The sequence below is a fragment of the Populus trichocarpa genome, chromosome 4 (assembly GCF_000002775.5).
Source record: "Populus trichocarpa isolate Nisqually-1 chromosome 4, P.trichocarpa_v4.1, whole genome shotgun sequence".
Lineage (NCBI taxonomy): Eukaryota > Viridiplantae > Streptophyta > Magnoliopsida > Malpighiales > Salicaceae > Populus > Populus trichocarpa.
The window spans coordinates 20440065-20460320 of record NC_037288.2 but is presented as its reverse complement, the minus strand read 5'-3'; the positions used below and the strand labels follow the sequence as shown (position 1 = coordinate 20460320).

Genomic DNA, 20256 nt, shown 5'->3' with positions numbered 1-20256 from the left:
ATTTGGATCATTCAAAACATAATATCTAAAAAGACGGGGGACTAAAATAAATGTTTTAACAAGATTTTCAATTTACCCCTTATATTATCCGAGATTTTTACTTCAATCCCCTATCTTTCAATTCATCATTTCTTCTATAAAAAAAAATACAATCGAGGTCTAATTTGAGCTTAAAAAATCAAATCACGTAAAATAAAAATTTAAAAATCAAAGTGAAATCTTTTAAAAAATGCAATTCTTCAATCTATAATGTTACATGAAAAGGGGCATAATAAACAAAAAAAAATTATTTTTTTTAGTATATTATATAATATATATTACAAACTATCAAAAATAAAATAAAACGCGATTGGATTATTCAAAACATATATGTATTATCTATATACGTCCTATCCAACAAAAAAACAACCTTAACTAGTTTTTTAATTTTAATTATAATTATAAAAATAACAATAAAAGGATTAGTGAATCCACTGTGCATCAAGACACGTGTCTCTATTCATTCATTGGAGCAGTAGTCCATTTTGCCTCACGGTCAAGTTATCTTGCCTGGCTTTTTTTCCATTTGTTTGGGTGATGTTGGTGGGCCTTGGGCTGGGAGCATGATTGTTTTTATTATTGGGCTATTTGTTTCTTTTGCTTGGGCCTGCTTCCTATTGCGTTTGACTCATCAACTCGTTTTGCATCTGCCTTTCACTCTGCCTCTCTTCGCCTGGTTTCCCGCCCTGCCCTTCCCTCTCAATTGAAGCCACCAATGGGAGTGCGTTTTGCATCAACTTTGATTGATGAGAGTTTAGGTATGAATTTTCAGCTTGATTTGAGTCGCTATGCTAATCTATCTCTTTTCTTTACATGGTTTTGCTTTCCTGCTTTCTCTCTTCTGCACAGTGGTGTAGCTCTATTGGAATTCAATTTAACGTCGTTGGTTTTTTATCATCTTCCAGGTTTCCATTGTTTTTTCTCACCGATTGTCATTTGACAGTTGTTTTCCCATGTATTGTCCCGAATTTATTCATTTATTTAGAGTTGAATTTAGCTCTGTGGTGTTATTTTCTGCTTTCTTTCTCAGGATTTCGGCTCTTTTGACGACCTTTTGCTGGCGCAACCACCTGATGTTCCATGGCTTAGGTTGCGTGATGCTGCTCCGGTTCGTGATTTGCGATTTTTCTCTATGATTCGTAGTTTTGTTTCTTTTCAGAGATCCTGCTGGTTTCTTTTTGTTTTTTTTTTTTGAAGCACTTTTTGATTAGGTTTAAGAGCATGTCTGAGCTTCCTCCTATTTTTGATTAGTGGTTTTATGATGTGTATGTTGAGGAATGTTGTGTGTGTCACCAGACTCTGGCCCTAGCACCAAGTACAAACGTTGAACATCATCAGGGCTATGAGCTTCTTCTTTCTCGACTTTCGGCCTGTAGAAGAAGAATATAACTTTTCAGTTTTTCCATAAATAAAACCACTCGTGAGTGCGTAATTACATAATTTTTCCTACACGCGTAAAAATAAGTTCCATAAATAATAAAAGAGAAAGAGAGACAAACCTGAATCTCGACCTGGGCCTCACTTTTAGACTTGACTTCTTCACCTTGACCCTTTATTTTATCCGTTTCCTTTTCTTGATTTCAAGTATCAGAAGAAGCTGATGAGTGCAAGACTGAGAAGTACTGGTGTTGTTTCTTGCTCTTTTCTTGCTCACTTTCTCTTTTCTTGGCCAGTTTGGTTAAGAACAAACGAGGGAAAAGGGTCTTTTCTAGTTTATTGACGGAGAATTGAAAGGGAAAAAATAAGATCAAGTTCATTAGAATGTATAGATTGGTATGGTTTAGGACTTCTGGTACTACGATAAATGTGTGTAAGTGAGAATTTTGATTTTTCCCATTGTTTGCCAGATTTTCAGAGTAGAGTAAAATTACAGCATTTGAGTTATGCGAAGTATATATATGGTTTGAAACCTTTTGCTGATAGCAGAAAAGGTACATGTCTGAAAAAGTTGTAAAATAACAGCATTTGAGTTATGTGCATCATATATAAATACATTGAAAACCCAAAACAACACAAAATTCCCAACTTCATGTTTCTGCTGTCAGGGGCTAAAATTGCTTATTGGATGGATTCTCTGTAAAAATGTGGCTGCAAGAAAACTACCATTGGCCTTCTTTTAGCTTTCTTGTGTTGGCTCTGAGAGTAAGATTTTTTGAACAAGTTAATAATAATTAAGGTGACCTTTAATTTCCATGTAATAACATAATCGTTTTCAGTACCTGCTTCTGCTTTTGTTTGCCATTAACTGCTTGATTGGCTCTTCGGGCTTCCTAGATTTCCAACTACAGTATTGCTCATTGCTTCCTGCAGAATGTTTACCAACAATATTTAGAATAAAATCTAATCTCCCCAGTTTAGTTGGGAAAATGGAGAATTTATATGCTTGCTACTACAAAACAATGATCATGTCAAATCTTGTGATGGCATTTGTTTAATACTTCTTTCTTGGAATTTCATGTAACAGTCCCTTTTCTTCCTCATTCTTTAAGATTGTTGCCCGAGTTTAACTTTCAGTGGGCTCATAAGCAAAGGAATTGTGTCAGTACTAACCTGAGTTATTGAAACTTGACTGAGGTTGGTGGGAGTTGCAGAAGGTTGGCTAAGGTTGGTGGGAGTTATTGAGATTTGGCTGATGGGAAGAGTTATTGAAGCTAGGCTGTGGTTGGGGGAGGGGCCGAAAGCTTTAGCTAAAAAAAGGTAGTTCATCTTTTCTTCAGCATAATCTCTCAGTCTGTTGAGCTCTGGCAAGACTTCTGTGCCAAGATCTGGCCTGTCTTTCCGTCTCAGTTCTGCACATTGGAGTGCAAGCTTTGCAAACCATAAAGTCTCTTCAATTGGCCAATCAGGCACATCTGAGTCTAGAACTTCTTTGAGCGTCTCATTTTCAATTGCTTGTTCAACAATGTGAGTCAAGCCCATTGGTGGCTTGGCTGTTATGACTTGCAGAAGCAAGATCCCTAAGGAATATACATCAGATTTCACACCAAGCATTCCAGTTTGTTGATACTCTGGATCAATATAGCAGAAAGTTCCAGCAGCTGATGTCATGTGGTATTGTGTTACATTCTCAGAAGTAGTAGGAACAAGCCTGGCCAACCAACATCACTAATCTTACTGGTGTAATTGTTGTCTAGCAAAATGTTTCCTGGCTTGAGGTCACGGTGAACCACTGGCTCTGGCTTGGTCTGATGGAGAAAGAGCAGACCTGTGGCTATCTCAGCTGCAATTCGGAACCTGATTTGCCAAGAAAGAGCTGCTGTATTCCCTCTCTTGAAGAGACAGTCTTCTAAGCTTCCTTTTGCCATGTATTCATAGACTAGAATACCATACTCTGGGCAGGCTCCTAGAAGCAGTACCATGTTTGGATGCCGTATTAAGCTAAGCACTTCAACCTGCAAGGTACAGACTAGATTTTCAATTCCATAATGCTCATTTTCTTCTCTTAAAAAACTGTCTACATAACTTCGATTCATATGCTTTGAAAATGTTATGCTCATTGTTGTTTTTCTCTTTCAATTTAGAACACTTGAGGCACTGCAGGTCAGGTGATTTTCAATAAGGTTTTGGTTGAGAAAACATCCAATTGATGCATTTACTGGTGCTTTTTAATGGTTTTGATATGTCAAAGTCAAAATCATTCAAAAGCACCTAAAAATCATCAATCTGGTACCTTTTAGACAAAAAGCACTTTGGAAAAGCATTTTCAATCGCATTATTAACCAGTTTTCTTTGTTTCTCACCTCTCTTCGAAATTGAGACCTTCCTTGGGTTGCATCAGGACGTAAAACCTTGACTGCAACTGGTGTCTGATCAAGATAACAGTTGTAAACTGGGCCATAACCTCCTTCCCCAATCTTCTTTGATTCCGAAAAGTATTGTGTTGCTACTTCAATCTCCTCAATACTGTATCTCCTGTATCTGATACCATGATAAGATAGATTATCCTTTGCTCTTTTCGTTTTTGCAGCTTCTTTGAGGGTTTTCTCTATGTTGAGTCTCCTTTGCGCTTCTATTGCAGCTCTCTTCTCAGCTTCTTCAGCAGCGTCTATGGCTTCTCTGCACCTGGCTTTCTCTTGCTCTATAATCGACAGTGCAGCTTCTTCAGAAAACCTAGACTCTTCCAATCTTCGTTCTTCTTCTATTCTCCAGCGATTCAGCTCTGTTGCCTATATACATACCATTTTAGAACCTACTGGGAATCTTACTAGTGCACGTAGAAAAAATGAATTCTCTGTACCTTCCGTTTTGCTGTAAGTGCTTCTCTACATGCTGCGTTGTACAAGTCCATTGTTTGCTTCAACTCTAGTTTTAGCCTCCTCATCTCAGACTCCATGTCATCCTATATGTTTCAATTACAGATTAGGAGAAAGCATTGAATCATGCATCTGTGCTTTATTATCACACTTTGCGCAGTCTTATTGACTTTAAAGTTAAAACAACAAATGAAAGGCTAAAGAAATCAAAATATAAAATTGCTTTTTCCAATCATGGAAAGATCGATGTAAGATTATGCTACAAGCCATCATAGGATGTTACTCTATCTAAATTGACCGAATAATCTTAGCTATTTTGCGGAATTCAGTGTATAACCCAAGAGAAAAACGAAGAAAAACTTAAATTGCTTGTTCTTGACAATATTCACAGTGTAGCCTGAATCAAACAACTTGAGGATATGATCTAACTAGATTAATTTTCCTGTTAATAGGAAAAAAATGGTTAAAATAATAACTCTATTATTAAACATCCTTTATTTCCTTAAGTGTTTACAGTGTTTGATGGTTAGTCGAGCTTATTTACCTAATCATGCTATTGTCAAAACGGTTAATTGCTTACCAGGCTGTGTGTTGAACCAGTAAAAGATGTTCTGCCGCTATCTTGTGAAATTGATGAAAATCCCTGATGGTAATTGGGGCTAAAGAACTTTGGTCCTGATTGTATAGATGCAAAGCTAGTGTCTGAGCTAGTTGAAAACCGAGGGGTTGCTCCAGAATCCATGAAATCATAGGTTACAGAAGACATGCGGTCAGTGCTTGGCCTGCTGGAGCTGACAAATGATATGTCAGTTTCTGACATGAGATCTGCAAATGATTTTACACTATGACCCTGTCCTCCTCTTCCTAATGGTGACCTGTTGTATTATGTTCAGCCTTTGAACAAATTAAATCATAGCCAAGCTTTAGCAATAAAAAAAAGAGAATATATTACAAAGACATCCCAGACTATCACTCCATAAATATTTACTGATTATATATGCACGTTATATTATATCATGTTCACTGCCATCCCCTCTCATCTTCTAAAATGATTTGATGCATTCCTCACTTACCTGAAGGTTTCACCAACTGAGATACGAGGCTTGACTGGCATCGTTCTCTCTGTCAGCAGAAGACCATAAATTGGATTTTGGATTAGGATTAAGACAAAATAAAATGGAAAAAGGACCATATGATTGGGAGAATAAACCTTTTATGCTCCAAACATGTTTGTATAGTGCTTCAGAAGAATCTACCCTTGGACTATTTTGGTTCTGTTGGTTTTGTATTTGATGTAGAAGTGGGGAGGCGAATGGGGCAGGACGAGAAGCATTTCTCATTGTAGAGACCTTTCCTTTTGATACAACATACACAGTACAGAAATCAGGTGCCCCTCTTGACACAGTGCTTGGTACATCTGCCTTGAATTTTCTGTATAACAAAACCACTGGAGTTAAATGAGTCTGGTCGCTCAATGCACAAATACATCAGCAAAAAATGGAATTGAATTCTCAATTTTCATCTCTCGTGATTGTTATTGTTGATTATCTTTCCATCTGTCTGTGATTTATCCTGACTGTTCAATGATTTGCTTATCAGATATTGCCAATCAAAGTTCAGAGTTGAGGAGAATATATAAAATTCTGCTAGTATTCTGAAAGTTGACCTATGTGAAAACAAAGTGCTTTTCATCTGAAATAGCACCAAAACTGATGCTGTTTTGAATGCTTTTCAAAGTTTTTGCTGTGAGGGTCTCGAAACCATAAAAGAGGACCTCAAACAGCATCAATCCAAAAGCATTTTGAAACACACCCGAACCACAATACCAAAAGGTGTACTCTTCAAGTAAAACTGAGTTCCTTTTGTTGGAAATAGTCTGTTCTTCCTGTTTTTACACAGATTGAAGGTAACCTGAATTTAAATTCTGGTGGGGTGTGTGCAGGTAGAGTTGCCAAGTCAGGAGGGGGCTAGGGACGGCAAAAATACCTCATAAATCCACTCCGTGATGGGGTTCCGAGAACCAAAGTCTCGATTGCTGCATGGGAAACATATTCTGTTATTGCTTTTGCTATATCTGTGCTTTCAACTGCAACATCAAGGCAATGTACCTGTATGTTGGAATGGAAAGGAGAAACAAGGTACATTTGCACATCTATCTGCATAAAGGCATGAGAAATTGAAAAATGATGGTTTTCTTCCATCATTTTGGATGCTTGTGTTTATAAGAGAGATTCCTGTAGATTTTAACTTCTTTTATTCTTCTCATGTTCTAGACATTTTGCACGCCTAAAGGTGCATATTTATATCGTGGAAAGGAGGAATAACAATGACAGGCTCAGAAACGTACATCTTTGCGAGTACAATAGCATCGAAATGTAAGGAAGAGATCCTTTGCCATCTTCTCAAGCTGCTGCTTCCCTGGTGAAGAATAATCACCAGGCGATCCATGGCCTGGTCGTGAAACAATGCAAACATGTGGAAGAGAAAGAAGATTAGAACATGAAACCTAGAACTTGAAAAACCACTTGAGAGATCAAAGGAGCTGTAAGGCATTGAATGTAAGCTGAGCAACCCCCTTTCAACATCATAATCTGTCATTATTCTAAATAACGAATCAGATAGAGAATTATAAATTACTTGTAACAAATGATGATGATGATTTATAAAAAACATGGATTAGAATAAGATTTTGGCCCTTGGAGAGAAGATTTTCCACAGTCCATTTCAATGCGTTTTGGCTCCCCTTGTCTTTATCTACAGCAACTGCCACCAGCCCATTTCCTTCTCCTCCCTTCTTGGTACCGTGTCCCTTCGAGAGCCACATTTGCTGTCTTGTATCTTCTCAACACAGAAAAGAATTCAAAGGACGGGAATCCGCAAAAGTGGTCAAGAATTCAAAGGCCTGTAATTGTCATCAAGAGAAGACCGCCTAAGAGGCCTTGAAACCTCTCTTCTATCACCCTGGATGTGCTCTGATGCTTTCTGGTCAAAGAGGAGTTTTAAGTGCTTTCTGAAGGGAAATGGCAATTGGATGCAAGCCTCAGTGTGTTTCCAGCAGAAATGACACCCCTCATTTTCTCAGTCCCTGTTTAGAAGCTTGCCTATATTTAGAGATCGAGGGCCATTGATGAAGCTGTGCCGTTTCAATGGACACACGATGTTACTAAATAAAGGATGGTCTTCGGTGTACTTTGTTCACTGATGGACTCTATACCATTGTTTACATGATTATTGAATTATATTCAAGTTTTTATAAGAGATTCCTAGGCCAGTTCTATTGAGAACCATCATCTGCTACATGAAAATTCTAAAATTCGGCTCGAAATTTCATGTTTTGCCAATCTCCCTTAATTTTCTTAGATTTTTTATGTTGTTTTTTATTTAATTATACGATAACAAAAATAAACAATCAAAAAACTGAATACTAACTCCAATATTAAAAGAAGAAATTGCAAAAATAAATAAATTTAGAACAATTAAAGAAAAAAAAGCATATCCGGACAGCAAGTAAACTCTCGAAACCAGCAAACAGGGTTATGAACTCTAGTGAGATTATAATTTATTTTTAAAAAATTATTTTTTATTTAATTATACGATAACAAAAATAAACAATCACAAAATTGAATACCAACTCCAATATTAAAGGAAGAAATTAAAAAAATAAATAAATTTAGAACAATTAAAGAAAAAAAAGCATATCTAGACAGTACCAGTACCAGTGGGATTATAATTTATTTTTTAAAACTATTTTTTATTTAATTATATGATAATAAAATTAAACACCAACCCAATACAGAGATTTTTTTTATACCATGATAACCTCATATAAAACAAAACAAAATCAATTATGAAACTGAATCCTCAATTAACCCAATATCTAAGGATAAAATAAAATAAAATTGAAAAAAAAAGTTTAACTTATCAAACTCACGAACCAGGTTAACCAACCAAACTTGTGAACATGTCTATGGATTTTATAAAATTTAATAACATGACTTTTATCTTAAACTATTTTTTTTTAATTATGAGAAAAAAATATACACGGCAAAAAAATTCAAGTTCAATTAAAAAGATACCTTATCAAACCCTTATATAGAAGCAATCTGAGTTATTCTAAAAAATTTATAAACCATATTAATCCTATAAAAAAGATAAAAAAAAATACAAAACTAAATTCTCAATTATTTAATATTTTAAAAAAAATCAACAAAAAATAAAATAACAAATTATAATCCGCAATGAATGCGGGTGAAAGTTAATTTACCCCACCCTTTAGTTTTTGTTAATTAATGTCATTTTTCACCCACATGAATTATCATCAAGTGTATATATGGCACCTTCAACTAGATACGCACTGCTGGTCAAGGTGATCTCTGTAATTTAATTAAATGTGCTGATTCTTGTTCCAAATGTAATGATCAGTCTGAAAGAATAAAGTTCTCAGTAAATAAAATTGTGACTTTTTAAATCTTCATGAAGAAATCTTTTTTTTTTTTTTTAATTCCTTTTGAGGGATTCTGGTTATAAAGATTGCAACATTAACTATCCATTTGATCAAGCCTTTAAGGGCAAGAAAACCTTAACAGCATGTCATCGGAAGACTTCCCTGTGGAAAAATACTACCTACGACTCTAGTTTGAGTTTAAGAATGATAGCAAAGCTTGAGCCTATGATGCCTTATGACAGGAGCATACACTGCAGGGAGAATTCAAACGCATCATAAACTTACCGAGAAAAGAGACAGAAAATATATGGTAGGACGAGGACTTGCGTGTGAATTCTAGCAGCTGGAAATAAATTGCTCTGTCAAATGAATGCCAAGTTTACAAAATTCTGCCGAAGTCAGGAGTGAAGAATAACAAGGATTGTTACAAATCAGACCTGGTTTACTGTGATGCTATGAATCAGGCGTACCACCTATTAGTATTACTTTTCATGCGGGGGAGATAACACAAATGATGACCAAAATGATTTGAATGGAAGAAGAAAAAATATTCTTACAGGTTTCCTTTTTTCCTCTTTCCCTCTAAAACCCAAAAACATAAAATTAAAATTCTATCAGCTAATGAACCCCCATTGTTGCTTTACAACATTTTCTACAGTTAACAGAGAAAGCTAACCCTCATAACAGATCACTCCACTCTTCATGTTGTTCTTCACTGTGTGGGAGTCAGGAAACCTGTCATCCCTTGTGATATTGTTCTATATGCCTTTTACTTCATGCTCCTCCGACAATCATCGATCCACTGTGAAGGAATATCCTTCCTGGTCATTCCCTCTAACACTATATGCATTCCCTTCACTCCCGTAAAGTTCTTCATCTTCGTCTCCTTCTTTCAGTACATCAATCTTCTCGACAACTTCCTTAATGTCCAACCTTCTCTCTACATCCTCTTCACAGCAACTTAATCCAATCTTCAAAAGCTTTATCATTTCTCCCTTGCTATATTTTGTTCCCACTATTTCCTTATCAAACACTTCACTTGTTCGCTTTTCCTTCACCATGTTATTAACCGAAGTTGCTAAGTCTGCATCACTGTTATAACATGGTGTTAGATAGTTCTCAGGGAACTTGCCAGTTAACATCTCCAGTATTAAAATGCCAAAACTCCATATATCTGTCTTGTTTGATGTCCGGCTTTGTTGTGCATACTCAGGTGACTTGTAAGCCATCATGAACATGTGGGCATGTTCAGGGTTGACCACGGGTCTTAGAGCATAATCTGTCAAGAGAGGCTCGAACGACTCGTCTAGGAGCACGTTGGAAGATTTTAGGTGTCCATGAGGAGCAATTATAGGAAGCTCATTGTAGAGAAAAGCCAAACCCCTGGCTACTCCTTTGACGATTTTCAAGCGGATGTGCCAATGAAGTCCATCTTCTTCCGGTGAATGATTTCCTGTAGAAGACAGGCAGAATGGCTGTAAGAACACAAAGACTTGACGATTTCAGAAAAAGTACAGTTGATGCATCATGAACTTACCATGAAGGTGACTAGCCAGGCTACCATTCTCAGCGAACTCTGTAACCAAATGCTTCTCATCCCTCCTATTGTAATATGCCGCAAGAGGCAGCAAGTTGGGATGTTTCAACCTCCCTAACCTTCTCATGTGCTCATGGAACTCTTCTCTCCCCACATTGCTCATATGCCGATACCTCTTAACAACCACAGGTTGTCCAACGACAACTGCCTTATATGAAGATCCAAATGTCCCACTCCCCAAAACTTCTGCTGAGGCTGTAAGCAAGTCTTGCAAATCAAACTTCTCAATGTCATCCTTCAGGAATGTCAACTTTCCATGATCAGCCTTCTTTGCATGAGAACTAGTCTCTGACAATTCACGATGTACATCTCTATAATAAGAAGCCACCATTTTGTTGGAGTTCTCCTCTGGTGATGATGCTGTCCTCTGTATTCGACTTTTACATTTTTTTCGGGAAACCAAAAGGAAAGCAAAAGCAATGGCTGCTAGCATTAGCAGCACAATCAATACAATGTATAGAATGCTAAATTTCTTCCCATTGGATTTGGGGGTAGAAGGTGGAGAGGGTATGCATGGCCCTAACGGGGGTCCACATAGTCCTTTATTGCCTGAAAATGATTTAGTTAAGAAAGATTTTCTCAGGAAAATGCTGCTGAAAGGTTAAAGATACATCATAAAGTTGCATAAGTAATCTGTGCTTGGATAGAAAGATTACCCGCAAATGAATGTGGACTCAATCTGCTTAGGGCTTCTGGGATTGGACCCTCCAATTCATTACTTGCTACATTTACTGGCCAAGCAATACCATCCTCTCTCACTGTTTTTTTATGGACGTGTGATACTGGTAATGGAGAAGAACTTTTGTACTGATGCTGCTGGAAACAGAATTTGCCATCCCTGCCAATTCAAGTTTCTTTGTGCATTTTGGTGAGTTTGGTTGTTCATTCCTCGAGCTCTTTTTTGGAACCATTATTTGCAGCATTTTTCTTCCAAACTATTTTGTGCTTTGAGCTCAATAAGAAGGTTTAAACCAAATTTATGCCTGTAACTAACAGAAGTTGAACTGTAAAAATTTTGCATCCCTTTTACATTGGATTCTTTTTTAAATCTTGGAAGTTGTTTGTTTAATAGTTATATGGAAGCAATTTGTTTCTGTATTTATAAAATTTCAGAAAAATGGGATTACTACATGGTTTCTGCAATATTCAAAATACGAGTGCTGCTCATTCTCAAATAATACAGGAAGGCATACATGATAAGCAGTCGACATAGACTTTGTAATTGAAGATTAAATCAATCCTATCACTACTTATCTAAGTTAACATTTGATTTATAAAAAAAAAAAAAAAAAACTTGTACTTGTATTGGTTGGAGTTAGATAATGTATTAGCAATATATAATATATTAATTTATATTTTATATCAACTGGAGCCAATTAAGTTTGCCTTTTTTCTTTTTTTAAATCTTGGGGTCAACTAAAGAGTGTTTTTAGCTTTAATTGTATTTGCTACTAAAAGTGATTGGTTAGTAATCTCACTAATAATCTTATTGGTTGGTTAAAATTGGTTACTACATGTAGGCAAGAAACGATTAGGCAATTTTTTGGTTATAATTTTTAAATTTTAACAAATCATCATTAAATTCCTATGCATATGATGAATGCCGCTATTTGATGTGAGTTTTATCAATTGGTTAATTTTAAGATTTAATGGTTTGTTTAAAGTATCATAATTGTATATAAAGTTTATAATAGTGAAATAAATAATAGTGTATAGATAAAGCAAATATTTGTAATATATGGAAACAATCTTAAGTTTAAATATTTATGTTGTAAGAATGATATTAGAGTAATGATTGAAAGAATGCTGAATGGCTATTCATTTTATATTTTGATACATAATATTCAGTCCACGGAATCAAATTTAGGTTAAGTGGTTGGTTAGTAATCTCAGTAGTAATAATCTTATTGGTTGTTATTAAATGAAATGATTAGGCAATTTTTCAAAAAAGTAAAAGTCTAATTTAAATTATTGATTTCATGGTTATAATTTTTAAATATACATTTTGTTAACATAATAAAAAAAGATAATAAGATATTACTCTAAAGAATGCTGGGATATGATAAATAAACCATTCTTAAAAGAATGAAGTCTAATTATTGCTGCTTTCATTATTTTGAATTCTTTAATTGGTTCTCTCTCCTCTCCATACTACAAAGTAACGGAATAATTTAAGCCCCAACTTCCTGTACACGTGTACCCTCTATCTTATATAGATTTTTGGGATATGAGAGATCTTGGGCCACTCAGAGCCATTCTCCTCTCTGCAATTTTCTGATAGATGTGGACAGTACCAGATATACAATAGCTCTAATTTGGAGAGGCGTTGAATGGCGGCTGTTGAACTTGGCATATACTTGAGATTCTTGCAATCCTCGATCGAAAGACATTGAAGAGAAGAAAGGTTGGCCAACCATTCTGGCAATGCTTCCTCAAACTCCTCTCCATTGAAATAACGTATTTTCAATCTCTCGAGGGCAGTGAGGTGTTGAAGTTGGTGTGGTACACTCTTCAGTTTATCCCATCCATCAATCATTAGGTATTTGAGGGACCCACTCAAGTTGAGGTGTTGGAATGAGTTTAAAACTCCTGCAGGAAAAGCCTCCATCTCCTTTGAGAAACCACCGATGCTCAAATAATGCAGTTGCATGAGGCCGCCTAAGCAATCATCCTCTGGGATATCTCTCAAACTGGGACACGTGATGATTTGTAAATAAACAAGAGAAGACAATTGTCGTAAACCATGCCAATCAATACTGATGAGCTTATCACAACGTATAATCCCTAAACTTCGTAGCGAAGACAATTCTTGTAAACCACTGAAATGGATAAGCTCACTACAATCAATTACTGTTAATTCCTCTAGAGATGCGCAACATTGTAGTCCGCTTGGAAGAGCTCCCAATTTACACCCATTAACACTCAATGTCTTCAAAGAATATTTCAATTCTCGAAAATCACCAGGAATTGAGATCAACTCACGGCAGTCGTATATACGCAATTGCACCAGAGCTGTGCAGTGTTGTACGCTTGGAATGGATGCCAGCATTGGACACTTCAATATCCTTAAAATCTGAAGAGACTTGAAGCCATCAAACTCACCAGAAAAATATCTCAGCTCATCACATCCGTGAATTTCAAATTCTACAAGAGATGAAAGACGACATCTCGGAATGCTTTCCAACTTTCCACACTGCCAAATGCTCAACTTTTCAAGACGAGGAAATACTGCAACAACTTCTCCACCTGGTACCATCCATTCTTCAAGACCATCCATACCCCGCAAAGTGAGTTCTTCTAGTGCTGGAAACAGTTCTGCTGCACTGCCAATGCTGCTACTATAGAACTCCTTGCCTATACATTTCACATTAGGCATTCCACTCATCTTTAGAATCTTAAGGCGAGGAAGACATCCAAGTGTTGGGAGTTGCCTCAACTGGCGACACTCCTCAATGCACAACTCTTCAAGACAAGGAAATACTAGATCACCTTCTCCACCTGGTACCATCCATTCTTCAAGACCATCCATACCCCGCAAAGTGAGTTCTTCTAGTGCTGGAAACAGTTCTGCTGCACTGCCAATGCTGCTACTATAGAACTCCTTGCCTATACATTTCACATTAGGCATTCCACTCATCTTTAGAATCTTAAGGCGAGGAAGACATCCAAGTGTTGGGAGTTGCCTCAACTTGCTGCAGCCATTCAATCTCAGCACCGTCAGATTATTGAGTTGCAATATCCATGATGAGAAATATCCACCTCCATAACCCTCAATTGTCAAGCTTCTTAAGTCTGGGTGAGGCTGCAGGCCTTCCAGCACATCCTCGCTATTGACACTGTTGTTACCTTCATCATAACTCCATTCAAACACCAATTTGTTAATTCTTTTTCCACGCAGTTTTGCCTTCTCAGCTTCTTCTTTGTCTCTCACTTGCTCAAGCTTGCATATCTCCAATGCTCCTCTTAGTTCATTCAAACATCCCAGCTCTTCAACCATATGATCTGGACCCACAACAAATAAAGGTAGAGTTTGAAGGCGTGTTAAGAGTCTCACCTCAGCTGGCACTAGCTTTGGATCATCAAAATGGAGATGTCTCAAGCTGACTAAATTTCTCATTTTCTTGGGAAGCTTTTCTAGTGACTTGCAATCAGTGAATCTTAATGTTTGCAAATGGTAGAGCTTTGTGATGGATTCTGGCAATACTCTGATACTGGTACGTGAGACATCAAGGTATCTCAAATGTCTCAGCTTCCAAATTGAATCTGGTAACTCTGTGATATTAGACCGTTGCAATTTGAGAGTTCTCAAGCTTTTGAATTTCAAAGACCCATTGAATACATCAACCATTGAGAAAACAGTTCGCAATTTTCTAGCATCACCCCTTGGAAATGCTGCCTCAACATCCCCACAAGATATGAGATTTAGATGACGAATATGAGATGCGCCATCAACAGCCGAATCTGCCTCTAGATTTAACACTTTTGATTTTGAGACCTGCAATGCAAGATCATGCAGAAGGTCATGCATCTTGCAACTTGTGACGATCTCACACTCATTCCTTTCAACATCTTGGAAAAAGGAATTTGCAAGCAAGTCATTGAAACACTTGTTGCCTTCGTCTTCCGTCCTCCCATTTGATGTCCCAAGAAAACCTTCGGCCATCCAAAGTTGAACCAGCTCTTCCCTTTCAATTTTAAAATCTTTAGGGAAAATGGAACAGTATGCAAAACATGTTTTCAGTGATGGCGATGACAGGTGATCAAAACTGAGTCTCAATATGAGCAAAACTTTATTTCCATCCTGAGAATCCCAAATTCTACTGTTTAGAATTGACTGCCACTCCTGTACCTGCTTTCCGTGAAGAGTTCCTCCCAAAACTTTAGCAAGTAATGGAATCCCTCCACATTTCTTTGCAATATCTTTTCCAATAGACTCCAAGTCTGAAGCTATTGTTTCTCGTCCACCCCTGCTCACCTCTTGCTTGATAATGGACCAACATTGATCATCTGAAAGTCTCCCTGGCTCGTGCTGAATCCCTGGAGAAGTCTCCATCGTGTCCGCTACTTCCTTAATACGCGTTGTTACAACAACAGCATTCCCCTTCTTATTGTTGATTTTTAACAGTTGCTCCTTCAAATCATTCCACTTATCATGGCCTTCCCACACATCATCAAGTACAAGAAAAAATGTCTTCTTTTCCAGCTTTTCTTTAAGTCTTTCCATAATTTCATTTAGATTGCTCAACATAGGTCCACCAACACCTTGCAACATCTCTCCTAAAATCCTCTGTTTACTAAATTCATTAGAAACACAAACCCATATTGTTACATCAAAAAGCTTTTTCTCCCTCGCTACTTTATAAACTTTTTTTGCTATAGTAGTCTTTCCGAGGCCACCCATCCCCACTATAGGGACAACAGACAGAACTTGTTGATCAATCGAGCCAATCAGCAATTTCATAACTTTAGAGACATCATCCTCCCTTCCTACTACAACTTCTGAGCTTCCAAGCAAGGAATCTGTCTTTCGGTCTTTAGCCCGGATAACTTCAGGACCACTCTCTACATGTTGAGATGCAACTCCCAGCCCAGACCCAAAGCGAGTTGCAAGTTTCTGAATATCATCCAGGGCTTCATTGATCTTCTGAACTTTTTGACCCATATTCCAACGGAATTTGGTAGGGTTGTGGGATGAAAAAAAGTTACGTACGTTTCTCTTCTTTTGGTCTTTTCGGAGATTCTCATAAGCAAACTCGTCTAGAACATCTTCAGCATCGTAAGCTACATCTTGTAGCTTCTCCAGCCAAAGCTTCGCAAAATCGTCTGTTACGGGCCTTCTGGCTGCATCTTTGAGCACAGCTTTGATCATGGTCAAGGACTCTTCGAGCTTTTGCAGCTGTCCCTCCAATCCCCAGGCAAGTCTGATCCCTTCAGCAGCTATGGAACTGACCCTTGTCAAAGTCACCTCCATGGGAAACGTAAGAAAAGCCTCCATGTCCTCTTGTTTTCTTTGGGAAATCAAAGAAGAAAGATTGAGGAAAAGAGACAGAAGAATGGTCTGAAAGTTGGGAAATAGGGATGAAATGGAGTGTGTTTTGGAATGGGGAGATGCATTCAACTTGAAAGCAGCGGGTCCCTCCCTCACTGTATTATTTGATTGATGGCAGCTGCCAGCATCTTTGATGGCAGCTGCCAGCATCTTTCACGAACCACTACGGTCAAGACAAGGACAGTTCTTTCCATAAAAATTAATTATTTTCTTTATTTTAAATTAAAATTATTTTTAACATGCTACTATTAAAAATAAAAAATTATTATTATATATTTTTAAATAAAAAATACTTTAAAAATAATTATTTTTATGTTCAAAAATATTTTTAAAAAATTTAATTAATTTGTTTTTGTTAAAATTAATTTTTTTACAAAATTAATTGTGAAGTATTTTAAAGATGAAATGAAGTGCGTATTCGAATGCATTGTACATTAAAGCAGAGAAAGTGGCATGAGGGTCCCCTCCTCCCTCTACTAATTGATTGATGGCTGTTGGCAGCATCTTCCACGAACCACCACTGTCAATTTATCATGCCATGGCTAAGAAATTTCCAGACACCTCCGTCGGCATATTGTATTTAGTACAACTTTTTGCAGATTTTTCCCTTTACATTTTTCTTCAATTTCTCACTACAATTTTAGCTACAGAACATCATGCAAAGGCCAAACATGAATGTTCCACCTCCGCCATGAAACAAGACCTTTCTATAAGACTCCACTTTCTTATTTGGTCTCTCTATTTTCAAGCCGGGATGAAAATGAGAGATCCCACCTGCATAAGGATATTGCTATACCTTTCAAGAGTGTTTGGATGAGAGGTTTATGCTTGTGGTTTTTTTGAGTAAAAAGCATGTTGTAATTGCTTTTGAAGGTGTGGTTAGATGTTGTTTATACTTAAAATATATTTTACCTTTTAAAAAAACCACAATATTTTCAAGCCAAACACCCTCTTCATCGTCTGCGTTTGTCAATTTGTCATGCCACGGCTGATGAACCCCCTATACTCCAGAACAGAATGGGGTAAGTGAAAGGCGTAATCGATATGTCATGGAGATGGTGAGAAGCATGATGCATGAGAAGAATCTACCCAAAATACTGTGGGCAGAAGCTGCTAACACAGCAGTGTTCATCCAGAATCGACTTCCAACATCAGTGTTGACAGAAATGACACCCTTTGAGATGTGGTATAATTATAAGCCTTCTTTGCGTTTCCTCAAAAATTTTGGTTGTGTATGTTTTGTACATGTTCCACAGATTAAGAGGGACAAACTTGACAAGAAAGCCATCAAAGGAATTTTTGTTGGCTATAGCACAATTTCTAAAGCCTACAAGGTTTATCATCCTCAAAATCAGAAAATTGCTATTACAAGGGATGTCACATTTCATGAAGATGCACAGTGGGAGTGGGTTGATTCACAGGAGAGCATGCTGATTAATAAACAAATTCAGCCCTTGCAAGATAAATTAATTGACTCCGAATCAATTGATGATGAACCAGTCAGGGGTACTCGATCAATTGAAGAAATTTATCAAAGGAGCAATGTTGCTGTGTGCGAACCTGACAACTATGAAGAAGCTCAACAAAATCCATCATGGCAGAAGGCAATGGAAGAAGAAATCTTCATGATTGAGAAGAACAAGACGTGGGAACTTGTTGACAGACCTGGAGACAAAAACATCATTGGCGTAAAATGGATTTTCAGAACCAAATTGAACGCTGACAGTTCAATCAACAAATTCAAAGCCAGGCTCGTTGTCAAGGGATATGCTCAAGTGTATGGGGTTGATTATTCAGACACATTTGCCCCAGTAGCAAGGATGGACACTATCCGATTGCTACTTGTTGTTGCAGCACACAGAAACTGGAAGGGGTTCCAGTTGGACGTCAAATCTGCCTTCTTGAATGGTGTTCTTCAAGAAGAAATTTACGTTGAACAACCTGCTGGATTTGTTGTTCAAGGCAAAGCTGACAAGGTGTATTTGTTGAAGAAGGCACTCTATGGATTAAAACAGGCACCAAGGGCCTGGTATGGAAGAATTGATGAGTACTTGACAGGTTTTGGTTTCCAGAGAAGCCCCTCTGAATCAACTCTCTATGTGAACAAAATTGAAGGTGATGTTCTAATTGTGTCACTGTATGTTGATGACCTTCTTGTGACTGGGAGTAATTTGCAGCAAATTGAAAGGTTCAAGCAGGATATGATGCAAGCTTTCGAGATGAGTGATCTTGGGCTCATGAGTTTCTTTCTCGGCATGGAGATCAAGCAAGACAGAGGAGAAATTTTCATTGGACAAGAAAAATATGCAAAGGAAATTTTGAAGAAATTTCAAATGGAAAATTGCAAGCCAACTGCAACTCCAATGAATCAGAAGGACAAGTTCAGCAAGGATGATGGTACTGCCAAGGTAGATGAAGAGAGGTTCAGAAGCTTAATTGGCTGCTTGCTGTATTTAACAGCAACCAGACCTGACATATTATATGCAACCAATCTTCTTGCTCGTTTCATGCACTGTCCAAGCGAGTTGCACATGAGGGCAGCCAAAAGAGTTTTGAGATACATCAAAGGAACATGCAATTTTGGAGTCAAATTTACACAGTGTGAAAAGCTGAAGTTGCATGGTTTCTCTGACAGTGATTGGGGTGGATTTGTTGATGACATGAAAAGTACTTCGGGGTTTTGTTTCAATTTAGGATCAGCTGTGTTTTCATGGTCATCTAAGAAGCAAAGCATTGTCGCTCAATCAACTGCGGAGGCTGAGTTCATAGCTGCAACTGCAGCAGTCAATCAAGCACTATGGATTAAAAAATTGCTATGTGATTTACAGATGGAGGAGCAAGAAGCAACTGAAATTTCAGTTGACAATCAAGCAGCCATAGCAATTTCTCACAATCCAGTGTTCCACGGGAAAACCAAGCATTTCAATATCAAGCTATACTTTGTTTGTGATGTGCAGAAAAATGGTGATGTTGAATTGATTTATTGCAGAACCGAAGATCAATTGGCAGACTTGTTTACCAAAGCACTCCCTGCAAATCGGTTTGAATTTCTAACCAGGATGATTGGGGTTTGCAGCCCTTAATGCAAGGAGGAGTGTTGAAATTTATTGCCTTAAGTTGCTGACGTGTTGCTTGAAGACCAGTTCAGCTCACGTGTTGTTTTTTATTTCTGCTAGAATAAAGGATTGAACAAGTCCTTAGGTGAATTGTTAGTAGTGGCGAAATGTAAGCCAAACGTGGCAGTAGTGTTACTTAATTTTAGTTTTTCTGTTTATTTTCCTTCTATAAATCAGTGTAATTGATTGCTGTAAAAATATAGCAATTATCCTTATCATTATCCAGTTTTCATGCAATAAACATCCCCTGTTCAAATTCAAATTTCTGGTGTTGATCTACAGTAACAAACAGTCACTGTAGAGATCAAAGTCTTTTATTTTTTCTGCTTCTCGGTTCTTCACTTATTCTGCAAAAGTATTTTCACTGAGAAACCACCGATCCTCAATTCCTGCAGTTGCGTAAGGCTGCCTAAGCAATCATCCTCTAGGATATCTCTCAAACTCCGACACCGATTGATTGCTAAATCAACAAGAGAAGGCAATTGTCGTAAACCATGCCAATCAATACTGATGAGCTTATCACAACCACTAATCCATAAACGTCGAAGCGAAGACAATTCTTGTAAATCATTGATATGGATAAGCTCTCTCCAATCAATTATTGATAATACCTCTAGAGATGTGCAACATTGTAGTCCGCTTGGAAGAGCTCCCAATTTACATCCCTTAATAAACAATTCCTTCAAAGAATATTTCAATTCTTGAAAATCACCAGGAATTGACATCAACTCAGGGCAGTCATATATACCCAATTTCAC

The 20256-nt window shown here is 37.3% G+C and overlaps 2 protein-coding genes and 1 long non-coding RNA gene across 14 annotated transcripts in view; 1 reads left to right on the top strand and 2 right to left on the bottom strand.

Annotated features, from left to right (window-relative positions):
• The window catches only part of LOC18104714 (putative disease resistance protein RGA3), a 137675-nt gene that overhangs the window by 95967 nt on the left and 21452 nt on the right, over positions 1–20256 (bottom strand). The window contains exon 2 of one of the 6 annotated variants that reach the window (XM_052452210.1): positions 14987–15308. The exons of 3 other annotated variants lie outside the window; for them this stretch is intronic. In XM_052452210.1, coding sequence (XP_052308170.1) covers positions 14987–15308 — 322 coding nt within the window. The remainder of the gene's footprint in view (positions 1–14986; positions 15309–20256) is intronic. 2 more of the 6 variants (XM_052452208.1, XM_052452209.1) reach the window with 2 other exon arrangements.
• LOC112327181 (uncharacterized) lies at positions 667–7627 on the top strand. 7 transcript variants are annotated; one of them, XR_008059006.1, is made up of 9 exons: positions 684–797; positions 889–944; positions 1070–1147; positions 2085–3438; positions 3818–3911; positions 4007–5679; positions 5892–6124; positions 6235–6430; positions 6566–7627. It is a non-coding gene; the product is annotated as an uncharacterized LOC112327181 (long non-coding RNA). The 7 variants fall into 7 exon arrangements; XR_008059007.1 differs by lacking the exon at positions 3818–3911 and having other exon boundaries at positions 685–797; positions 6566–6850; positions 7053–7627; XR_008059004.1 differs by lacking the exon at positions 3818–3911 and having other exon boundaries at positions 689–797; positions 4058–4289; positions 5372–5679.
• LOC127905204 (probable LRR receptor-like serine/threonine-protein kinase IRK) lies at positions 9197–14681 on the bottom strand. Its single transcript, XM_052452250.1, has 4 exons — positions 12628–14681; positions 10990–11171; positions 10274–10882; positions 9197–10189 (listed from the first exon to the last, which is right to left on the bottom strand). The coding sequence occupies exons 1-4, from the start codon at positions 14679–14681 to the stop codon at positions 9528–9530; spliced, it is 3507 nt and encodes a 1168-aa protein (XP_052308210.1). The 3' UTR covers positions 9197–9527.